Source organism: Brachycentrus maculatus, unplaced genomic scaffold (genome assembly GCF_059751285.1).
Source record: "Brachycentrus maculatus isolate JH-2025_06_01 unplaced genomic scaffold, ASM5975128v1 h1tg000042l, whole genome shotgun sequence".
In the NCBI taxonomy this organism is placed as follows: domain Eukaryota; kingdom Metazoa; phylum Arthropoda; class Insecta; order Trichoptera; family Brachycentridae; genus Brachycentrus; species Brachycentrus maculatus.
Window position 1 is genome coordinate 1057148 of NW_028280796.1, and position 12562 is coordinate 1069709.

General features: G+C 32.1%; 1 protein-coding gene across 1 annotated transcript; it reads left to right on the forward strand.

Moving 5' to 3' along the window:
- Positions 1-673: 673 nt before the first annotated feature.
- LOC148312375 (membrane-bound acylglycerophosphatidylinositol O-acyltransferase mboat7-like) lies at positions 674-10555 on the forward strand. Its single transcript, XM_088277367.1, has 7 exons — positions 674-982; positions 2606-2898; positions 3646-3797; positions 6684-6895; positions 7802-7987; positions 9575-9710; positions 10115-10555. Exons 1-7 carry the CDS (start codon positions 756-758, stop codon positions 10328-10330), a joined length of 1422 nt encoding a protein of 473 aa, XP_088133493.1. The 5' UTR covers positions 674-755; the 3' UTR covers positions 10331-10555.
- The last annotated feature ends 2007 nt before the right edge of the window (positions 10556-12562 follow it).

Here is a 12562-nt window from a genome sequence, read left to right on the forward strand (position 1 = left end):
ACAGTTGAATATATTAGAGATACTGCCTGCCCCTAAAATAAAGATTCAGATATAAAATATTTTTTTAAATATCTACCCAGTGCACATTCAAAACATACTTACAAGGTTCATTTTAAAACTGAAGAAAAAATATAAACGTTATTTTTAAATACTTTTCTTCAGTTGGTTAAAAATATTATCACTTGTATAATAACGTTCAGAAATATAACATTTAAAAATAAGTGCAACATGTTTTCTGAGAACGCATATTCCTTCATGTTCATAAATTATTAAGTCTTCTTCTAACCCTTATCCGTACCCAATGGTGCATAGGGCATCGTATTGACGCAGTGTTATCTTGATAGTTGCTTACATGAAGGGAAGGTGGTCACTCCTGCGCTTCAGGGACCAGTTCAGGGTAATATTAAATGAATATTACTAATATTTATTTTCGTCCCCCCCCCTGATAATCGAACCCGGGACCTCCAGCACGGTTGCTAAATACGCTTACCATTACATCACGGAGGCAGACATATTAAGTAAGTGAATAAATTATTATCCAAGGATGCCCTGGAAAAGTATTATTGGGAAGATTTTAATATGAATAATAATTTGCCATTGAACTATTTTGTGACCATCCGGTAGCTTGCACCGCGTGTATATTAAATACTATTTTCTTTAATTTTTCACAGCCAGTATGTATTCGTCCATTGTGTATCGACGTTCTTAGGTTTAAAGTAAAGAAAACAAACGATATATATCGATATCATATCGTCATGGCGATATGTGATTATGACTCCGGACTGGACAACAACAGTGCTTTGGCGATATTATTAACAGCTGTCGCTTTTTATCATCGAACAGTGATAAGTTTTGAGGCCAAGAAATGGCTGGCAACCCTCGTAGGGTTGGCTGTGACGTTATTTATCATGTGGGAGCATTTTTGGCATCATATGTTGGTGGTCATTTTTTGTATTGCATTAATCAAATGGTTCGGTTGGAGGTTCGTACCTACTTTAAATAAATTTGCAAATCGATTCTCGTCAACATTTCAAAATTTATTCTGGAAATATTGATCTATTTTTTATTGCTCCGGGAGTTGTACTTAAAATAAAGTTAAAATATATTTTAATTTTCATCCTTTCTCCCGAAACTGCAGACTAGCTTCTATTTTTTCCATAAAAAATCTTTAATTTTTTTTATTGATTCTGTTATTTTCCCAAATATATATATTTATCAATTACATGACAAATAAAAAAGCAGGGATGAAGACTTGAAATAATAAAATATTTTAATAAATTAATAAAAATAAGATACAGCTCCTACCCCCTCTTCATACTTCAGCTAGTTTAAACAGTTTTTTTTAAAATTGCCATAAGATATTTTGTTGTTAATTTTTTACCACAAAGAGACTAGTACTTGTGATTGGAAAAGGGCTGAGACGTAAATGTAATTTCATAATTAATGTCGAATATTTGGAAATGGACATACTTTTTTCTTTAAGCCCTTATCCGCACCCGATGGTGCATAGGGAACTGCATCATATAAACGCAGTGTTATCTTGATTGTTGACACATGAAGGAAAGGTGATCAGCCCTCCGCTCCAGGTACCTGTAAAGGGTAATATTGAAAAAATATTAGAGAGAAAAAATCACTTATATTTATTTGACCCCCCCTGGGAATCAAACCCGGGACCTCCAGTGCGGTAGCCGAGCGTGCTGACCATTACACTACGGAGGTGGATATACACTGAAGTATAATCTAGGTTTTCCTTTTAATCTAGGTTTTATCATTTAATCTAGGTTTTAAACGCATTTTCCTGAAAACATTTCCGTGGCATCAAATGGGAATTATTTTTTAAAGGAAAATCTCTGAAATCTTTATTTTATCGGCATTTAGGAAGAGAAGATAGGATAGGAAGATGAAAGATACATCACATCAAATTAGACTAGAATGTACAGAAATCACAAAATACTTTTCTGTTGGGGTATTGATTTCTTTCACTGCCCATGGCTTTTGATCATAATTGATTTTCTTCTTATAGGCGTCTCAATTTAAGATGAAACATCTATAGTTTTTTTTAATGAAAAAAATGGCATAAACGATAACTTTATACACTTGTATAACGTTCACCGCTTTGCCCATTATAGATCATCTAAATTGCATTAATTTTTGGAACTTGTAAAAATGCATTGATTTTGGACCTCTTTCACGTGCAGGTAGAATTTTCAATAGATTTAGACGAAAAAAAAAGGTAAATATTTAATCTGAAATTGAGACACCAATCATATTTGTGGAGGTCCTAACCAAAACGTTACATTTCCGTTATAAATGATTTTAAGTAATCAGGAATTCTTGCTTGTAAAATTGATACGTTTTGGTTCGATTTAATGATTTCATATTGGTTTAACACAGGATTGGTCACGTTTGTCGCAACTTTAAGAAAGATTTCGATAGAACACAGTAAACAGAACAGATTTGCGTTTAAATGATTTTTTGTGAAATATTGGCAAATGTAACTTTTTCGCGAGGACCTCCACATTTATGGTTCATACCATCCGTAGGGTGAATAATCCAGTGTCTGATAGAACAAATAATGCTTTAAAAAATGCCTTTTCTTCATCAGAAAATGTCACCTGGTGTCAATGGCATATCTCTTCACGTACATCCTCATCTTCCGTTTGTATGACCCCACGGTGAGGAATTATCACCGGATCGACGTAAGTCTTCACCAGATGCTGTTCGTCCTGAAGTTGATCGGAGTCGCCTTCGACATCCACCTCACCAACAGAGGAAAGAAGAAGAAGTCTTCGTCTGATGACGGCGATGACATGTCCAAATGGGTGGATGAAGAACCCTTAGATCCCACCTTTATGGAGCTGTTCCATTATATTTTTTCATACGTTGGAATGGTCGTGGGTAAGGAAATAAAATGCATTAAATAAAAACAAATTCAGTAATATTAAATAAATGCTTTTTAGTATTGAGCGTGTTGCTGTTACGTTTAACAAATGGGGCATTCATGGCGATCAAAAAAGCTGTTTAAAAAAAAACACCTTTTACTCAAGAGTTCAAAATTTTAAACATAAGAACATTACGAATGTTTTACTTACATAGATTATTTTCTTGATACATATTTATCACTCTTTATTTATCGAAAATAACACGACATGGAATTTTTTTGTTTAGCGGAGACTTTCGTGAAATGTATGTAAGATTCTTCTCGAAGAAAACAATAACGCATTAACTTTAGCTTGATCTAGTAATAATTCCAGCGCCATTGAGAATATCATATATGCTTTTTAATTTGTCGATTTTATACCTAAATACATTATTTGGACAATTTATTTTTATCAGACACTGGATTTCAGTAATTGATTCATTATTCACAATATTTTATTAGAGTCCAAATCCTTGTTCATAAATTTTGATTTCTCCACTTATGCGTTATTTATATTGACATCTCAACTAAGATGAAGTGAAATATGATGGTCTGTGTATTTACAGGGCTTCCGAATTGTCATAGGGTGGTTAAAGTGATAACTTAATACACGTGTAACGTTAATATTTTACCCGCAATTGAAAATCAATTAATTAAATTTCGGAAGTTGTATGTATGTATTTGTATATTTTATATTGTAAATGTTATAATTATTGGTTGGCTAGGTCCCTACGTCCGCTTTAGGACTTACGACGACTTCCTGAAGCTTCCTTTCGCCAGATGCAGTAAACCTTGGGGCATCCTGAGCAACAGGATAGTACATGTGGCACTGTCTGTGCTTGGTTGTAAGATCATCAGCTACAACTACCCTATTGAGGTAAGTACATTTTTCGATAAAATAACAAAGGTATATTATTTGGAGAAATAAAATGACTTTGTTTTTTGATCCACTCACATGTTTTTATTTATTAAAAACCAACTAGTTTCGGCAACAACTTGTTGTCCTCTTCAGGGTTTGTTTCATGACTAAAGTTATGAATAAAAAAGGGAGTGGATCAAAAAACAAAGTTATTTTATTTCTCCAAATAATATATTACAATGATCCACAGAGTTAATGCTGTGTTAAATATTTAACAAACAATTTTTTCAAAGGTTTGTTGAAATGGTTTGGGCATGTGAATCGAATGATTGAAGAAAAATTCTTTTTCGAACCCTCATCTACATCCGATGGTGCATAAAGCAATGCATTATACAAAAGTAGTGTTATATTGATCGTTAACACATAAAGGAAAGGTGATCAGCCCTCCGCTTCAGGTCCAGGAAAATATTGAATAAATATTAGAGTAAAAAATTACTTTAATATATTTGACCCCCCCCCTGGGAATCGAACCCGGGACCTCCAGTACGGTAGCGGAGCGTGATGACCATTACTTTTAGAAGACGGACAAAGAATAGTGCGACCAATTTATGAGGCGAATTTGGTTGGTAATAGAAGCAGAGGAAGACTGTGGAAAACTTGGCGTGATCAAGTATTTCAAATATTTCAAGTATGAGTCACGAGGTCATGAGGTCACAAGGTCACGAATCGGAATAATCGGCGGGGATGTATGAGGAGATGCTTGAATGTGGAAGAGGCGAATATTGTTTGCAAGACAGATTGGTGTGGCGTTGAAGTTTTGGATAAACAAAAAAACATTTAGATACATCGATGTTCTAGTATGGTCATATGTAAGAATGCATTTTAGCATTTTATAGCTGTAAATCTCAAAGCGAAACTATTTTCTTAGAGGATGATCTTTGTTATTGCATGTGACATTCTCACGTGACTCGAAATGACAAAGGACCATAAGATGGCGGCTGTAAAATATTCAGTCTTTTGAATAAATATGAATTATAATTCATTGTTTTATTATGAAGGGAACCGAGTGTTAATTTCTCACTTCATTGTCATCGTTCTTGTGGTTTACATTTAGTCCCGGACTATTGTTACAGGAAAAATATATGAATAAAGGATAAGTTAACATTACAAGATGTCCTTCAACGTGTTTACATTAAAAATAAAACATTATTGATTTATTTTTATACAGATTCGACCACAATGATCATTTATTCTTGCGATATTTCCTGTTTGTCTACATGGGTATTCTGAAAGTCAGCTCTTAAATACAATGTTTTATTTATTTATTTATGTATCATTATCCTTATTTTATTTATTTCTTAATTTTTTAAAATATATTACATACATAAGTCATGTATATAATATTCCCGGTGAGTAACAAGACTGGAATACAAATAATAAAGTTACAAAAAAGATTTTTTTTAATAACCAAAACTATTACATGGCAAAATATAAAAACAATAAAAAGGTATAAAAATGGGCATAAGGAGCATATTTAAAAGAAATAAATGAGAAAAACATAAGGTAAGAAGCATATTTCAAATAAACAAATGAGAAAAAAATAAGGTAAAAACAAAATAAGAAAATATGACTAAACACTGCATTCATATATATCCATAAAGTATTTTTTCAAATGAATTATTTTGGATCCTCGAAGGCTTTTTATTTTATTTTATTTCTATGCTTTTATTGTACAAACCATCAAATTGTTGGTGAAAGCAAGAGGTCTACTCATCTGGTATAAAATCGCTGTACTTCTGATTAAACACTTTCATTACCTATTCTGGGTCTTTAAAAGTCTTAATTAAAATAAAATAATTAAAGAATAAAAAAGCATTAAAGCTCATATTTTTCATTTTTCCTATTTTAAATAAATTATATGGTACGAGCATCCCTTTGATGTTGCAGAACCGATGGCATGGAATGCTCTTTACAGCAGGTAGAAACAGTGAGAGTGAAATGATCTTTAGAAAATAAAAACTATGAACGCATTTATTTGCTAAATCATTTCCAAAATTTTCTTTCCCCAAATTTAATCACAGTAAAGCGCCCTCAATGTAACATTTTACAATTGAACATATTTATTATTTTCATTAAACATTTAAAAATTACTAGTTATGCAAAACTTTTAGTGCGGTCTAGGCCGACTTTAAATTCAAGAGAAGGAAAAACTTGCTAATGTTCCGTTAATTTTTTTGCAAAATTTATTTGGTAATAAATTTTAATCAAAGCTTTTTATTTAAGATTAAGGAAAAACTTCAAAAAGCTTTATAAATAACATTATTTTTTTCCTTATTTTTCCTATTGTTCAACGCTTAACGTCGAAGTCTCCTAGGATATCGGATTCAAACTATATGACACAATAATAAACCAAATAAATGAACTATGTGACAAATCTTGCTGGTGTAAAAAACTGAATTCATTGCATCTATTTGCATGTATTGTATTGTTTTTAGGGATCAACCTTATTCACTAATTATTTACTAAGTAAACACTACTTTTTTAACTCTTACTGGTCCAATGTTGAATCTCATTCGACATCGAGTTTTTGCTCTTAGGTATTATTTAGTTTAATTCCAAGCTTATATTTTTGCCACTCGTATCTATTACAACAGTATGTGGAGCAGAGGACAAACATTTTTTCCAATTGGAATGTAACTGTCTACCTAGATTTTTTTGCTGTTTATTTTGGGGGACTGGAAAGGGTTAAAGATACACAAACAGAATATATTATAAATCCTTGTACATAGCAGGAATTTTTAGACAATTTTTAGGCAACTTATAAATATTTATAAAGAACGTAGTTAATATCAAAATTTCCGACTGCAAATTTGATAATATTATGTAAATTATTTTGTTTTGCAGTATATACTGACTGACGACTTCCGCCGGCGCCATTTTGTATTTAAGAACTTCTTCAATTTCGTCCAACTGGTGAGGTTCAAGATGTGGATGACCAGTGGCCTCTACATGGCGCAGTGCGTTTGCTGCATTACTGGAATTGGAGCTTACCCCCAATCTCTCAAGGCAGTCAGCACACACGGACCTACCGTAGATTACAAACACATGAAAGATATGTAAGTAAATACAGCAATCTCATTTATAATTAATTGCATTCTTACATTCTTTCCTTATATCACCATTTGAAGATCTATCATACGACGTTTTGCCGCACATTCGCCTGAGAGAACGCATTCCGACCGCATTCAGTCTGCTTTCATCCTTCTTTTGCCAACTACATGTTTCGCTGTCTCCCATTACTCCGTTGTGTACTGCCAGTTTAGCATTCGCTGATAGGTTTTTATTTCACATAACTGATTTTGGTGCACCATTCACTCTGTTCCCAGCAATCCTCGCTTTTCTTTATCTTTGTCAATCTTTCCATCCCTTGTATGTTTACATGTTTTCATTTCTAATATGTTTGGTTTCACAAACACTGAAAACTTAACATTGAAAATGTATGCTGTCCGGAATGAGAAATGTACTAAAGCATTGCGTGATTTGCTGTTCCGTTCAAAAGATGGCGCTAGCACGGCAGTTAAAAAAACATTTAAAAGAAAAAACTGTTTTTACGTTTGAAATAAAAACGCACGCGTATTCATTTGAATACGATGTGTCAAAATTTCAAGCAATCGGTGAATAACTCTTCTTCTTCTACTACCCTTATCCGCACCAAATGGTGCATAGTGTACTGCATCGTATTGACGCACTGTTATCTTAATTGTTACTTATAAGAAGGCAAGGTGATCACTCCTGCGCTTCAGAGGTAATATTAAATAAGTATTATGAGTGTAAAATCACAAATATTTACTCCCCCCCCCTGGGAATCGAACCTGCGAACTCCAACACGATAGCCAAACACACAAACCATTACACCATGAAAGCGGACTAACTTTAGGAGAGTTGAAATTTTGAACAAACGAACATTTACATTGCGAATGTTTTATTTTTAAACATTATTTTCTTGATACTTATTTGATCAGATCCCAAGAAGAGGCTGAGAAGTTGACGTACGAGTTTGAAACCATCAACACCCTGGACTTGTACCGCATTCACTGGGCGCCCTGGCTCAGCGAGTTCTGGAGGTACTGGAACAGGACGGTCCAGTACTGGATGGGAAGGTACATCTACAAGGAACTTCTCGGAGACTCCATCTTCAAGGACCATAGGTAACAAAAATAATTAAGGATTACCAAATATTTATATCAAATAAATTCTCTCTATACGTTAATTTGTCCGCCTCCGTAGTGTAATGGTCAGCACGCTCGGCTGCCGTTCTGGAGGTCCCGGGTTCGATTCCCAGGGGGGTTAAATAAATATAAGTGATTTTTTCACTCAAATATTTATTCAATATTACCCTGGACTGGTACCTGAAGCGGAGGGCTGATCACCTTTCCTTCATGTGTTTACGATCAGGATAACACTGCGTTTATATGATGCAGTGCCCTATGCACCATTACGGTGCGATAAGGGTTTGGATGGAAAAATGAAATACGTTAATTTATTTTTTTATCATACACATGTATACAAATTATAATTTACAATAATATGCACTCACTGGGTAAATGAATGCACGTATACAGTATATGTATTTATATGTATTATATAGTTAATAAATAAATCGTGGATCGTAATAAATAATACAGGAGAAAGTGACCAAGTGCATTTCTTACAAAAACGTGATCATTGACTATTTGTTATCTTACTAGCTTAATATTGCCCTGGAAACATCCCAAAGGATTTTAAATTTGTAAGTACAATATATTGACTTGGTAAAAATGACTAACTGCGTTGATGTTTATTTTGTTGCCAAGCAAAAGTGACTTAAATGGCCCTCCTGAACATTTTACCTTTTGTTAGTTGGCCACTTTCTCCTGTACGACTATGAAATGTTTAAAAAAAACGTAATTGATTTGAAGGCGTGGAATTACGTAGCTTTTTCATATCGCTCACTCTTTTCAACAACGTCATATATAAAAAATCGACAATTTTCAGTTGTGCATGTTTTCGGAATGCCCAGAAAATACTTTACCCCAACAAAAGCGGCATATTTTTACATAATATTTACTTTAATTAAATTAAACACTTGAATAATCCACTGAATTCAGTTTTATTTTTATTCCTCTGTTACAAATAAAGGTCAAGTCATGAATAATTTAGAAAATTTAGAAATACATACAAATTTAAATTCAGATAAAACAATAATTAATAATATACTGTTTCAAAATACGTCACCATTATTATCAATGTTTTCTTTTACAAAAATGTTGTCCCTTAACCCCTCTACCTATATTTATTAACCTATATATACACCTAAATATATTTTTATTCTTCAGTTTTAATTTGTACCAGAAGATGAAAACAATTGTCGTTTTCGAAACTGTCGTAAATAAAAATAAAACTCAATTCAGTGGATTATTCAAGTATTCAATTTAATTAAAATAATCATGTCATTCCACAAAGTTAATGCCGAATCAATAAATAATATTAATATTTACTCGCTACAGGGCAGAAAGATTTGTTTTTGCATTTTGAAGAAAAGGTATTGTTTAATTATTTTTTTAAACATACTACATATTTTTCAAATGGAGAAAAACCTTTAGGTTTTACCTAAAAAGATCTGTTGCACAGTAAAAAAGTTCCATAATTGTAAATTCTTAAACTTTAAAACCAACCTCTCCTGAAAAATTAAGTTTTTTGGATATGACGTTGTTGAAAGCAGTGAGCGATATGTATTTTTACTTTTTCAATTTCAGAGTTGTTCTGACGATGTTGGTGAGTGCCTACTGGCATGGGATTGAGTTGGGATTCTACACGAGCCTTGTGATGGCAGGAGTGTACATAGTAGCGGAGAAACCATACCACAAGATCTACCACTACACCTCGGGATGGGTAACTTTATCACCAATTACCTATTGAAAACAAAAACAACGATCTCAGCCGAACATTAAAAAAGCAGTGTTGACATGATGTAATGTGGAAACCTTATCTAATCCACAACATTTTGAGTGTGTCTTACATATATCATTAATCTCATGACACTGTACACTGTGAGTTCACTAGAGCCATCTATGGTGGGATAGAGAAAGGTTTAATTTAGCAAAGATGCATTTACTTTTATATATGTAAGATTCTAACTGGATTATTGTACATACTAAAAAACCCCAGAAAACATGATAATTTTTTTTTACGCAGCTTATAATTTGATCAGATTATTTTATTCACATTATTTAGAGTGTGTCCAAATACTTATTCACAGTGCTGGGTTTCCATTAATGAATTTGTTATTTCCACAGGGTTCTACGGCTTTCCTGGTATCGATGTGGTTCGTACAGGCGCACATTTTTAGTCACCTGATGATGTCCTTCTTAGTCCTTCAGCCGAGTGTGATCCTGGCGCACTCGGCGGCCATGTATTACGCGCCATATTTTTCCCTTCTGGTATTTTACCTGATAGGGAAGCTAACACTCTCATTCCTAGAAAAAGGATATAAATTCGATGTTAATAAATAGGAAAATATCAGAAATGTCATGTGAACAAATAACAATCGAATAATTATTTTTACTTATTTATAGATTTGGCGTTTGATTCGTAGAACTCCATTTTAATTTGTATTTTAAATGTTAAATCAAACACTGATTTTTTGAGTCTACTAAGATGTACATATTTTATTTAAAAAAAAACCTATAAAAATCAATTGTGTGACAATTTTTTTGCCTAGTTATGGCATTTTCAAACGAAGGATAAGATTAATAATAAATGGACTGACGGTCCTTATATAGCTATACAATTCAAGGTACTTAGTTAATGGGGCATCATAGAATGATATGCTGCGAGTTTGTGAGACCATGAGTGATATCAGTGTTTAATTTTACATTTAATACATAAATTATTTTGACAGTTATACCATATTATATCACACGGATAAATTAAACAGTAAAAATATTCTTTAGTTCTTCAAATCCTTATCCGCACCCCAATGGTGCATAGAGCAATGCATCATATAAACGCAGTGTTATCTTGATCGATAACACATGAAGGAAAGGTGATTAGCTCTCTGCTTCAGGTACCAGTCCATATTGAATAAATATTAGAGTGAAAAAATCATTTATATTTATTTGACCCCCCCCTTAGAATTGAACCCAGGGCCTCCAGAACGGTAGCCAAGCGTGCTGACCATTAAACTACGGAGGCGGAAAAATGATTAATACATTTATATATATATATATATATATATATATATATATATATATATATATATATATATATATATATATATATATATAACGTGGTAATATTTTCCTTTTGAAAATTAAGTGTAAATAATATGTAAAGTGGGTGTATAATAATAAAATAAACAAGATTTTTGAAATTGATTTAAATGATTTATTTTTATTTCAAAATCTTCTTCTTTTACATGTTCATTATAATTTATTTTGCATTCCTCGCTGTTATTATTTTCTGTATTTTTAAATTCACTATTTTTAATTTTATATTTTGTAGAAATTTTTTCTACTTTCTTTTTATTTTCATTTTTCAAGCATTGTCTCTGTGTTATTTTTAAGTCTTCATTTTGGATTAGTTTAAATTTTTTTATCATATCTAATCCTATCAAAAAATCATATTTGAAATTTTCTTCATCAATAATATATACATCAACGTTTTTTTCCAATTCAAATATTTTTATTTTCAAAGTCGTCAAACCGTTTGTCTTTTTAACACCATTAATTGTTACTAAATCTGCTTCATTCATATTGTTTCCTTTTCCTTTTAGTTTTAATAACTTAGAATTTATTAGAGAAACATTTGAACCTGAATCGTAAATTCCAAATATTTCAATTTGATCATTTAGTAATAGTTTGACATTTATTAATGGTGTTACTATTCGTTTTTTTGATCGGTTTCGTTTAACTTAGCTTCTATAACTGAATTGTTTACATGTCTGATAGTATTTTTATTATTAAACTTATCATCCTCCTTTGTTCTAAACCAGCACGTTACTTCAGGGTGATATCGAGTTCCCTTATTTAATTTTTCACAAATCTTACATGGACTTTTATCTTTAATTTTACCACTAGTTCTTAGATTTCCATATCTTCTTTGATCCGAAAACCTTTTTTTATTTACAATGTTTTCGTGTTTTTTTACTTCATTGAATAAATCGACTGTATCTTCTAATTTTTCTCTATCAATCTTATTAATTATAAATTCTGGTAAACCAGCCACAATAAGATCTACTAAGGTACCCATGTCGATCGTTCTTCTCATCTCCAACAAAAGTTTTTCCTTCCTTATGGCATAGTCTAACAAGGAACCGTCGTTATATTTAAAAGATAATGCAAACATTACATGGTTCCATCCCTTGTTTGTAAATGTTTTACAAAAGTTGTTTTTCCATACTATCCATTCTGAGTTCATGGAAAATTTTATCATCATCGAACTGTACCAATCTTCACAACTTTTATCCATAAACAATCTTAATATTTCAATTTTTTTCTCATCCGTTGTCACCTCAAAACGTGTACATTCTTTTTCAAAAATATCCATCCACTGGTTTGCATTAGGATTTTTGCTTGTAAATTTTTCAATGATGAACTTCTCTGAAATATCTTTTAAATTTTGATGTTTGCTTACCTGAGCATTTTGTATTAATTTTTCTAGTAAGTTTTCTAATGTTTGAGGAGCAGTATCCATTTTATTTTTATTTTGTTTCTTCATTTTTGATTAACAAAATTGTCGTTTTA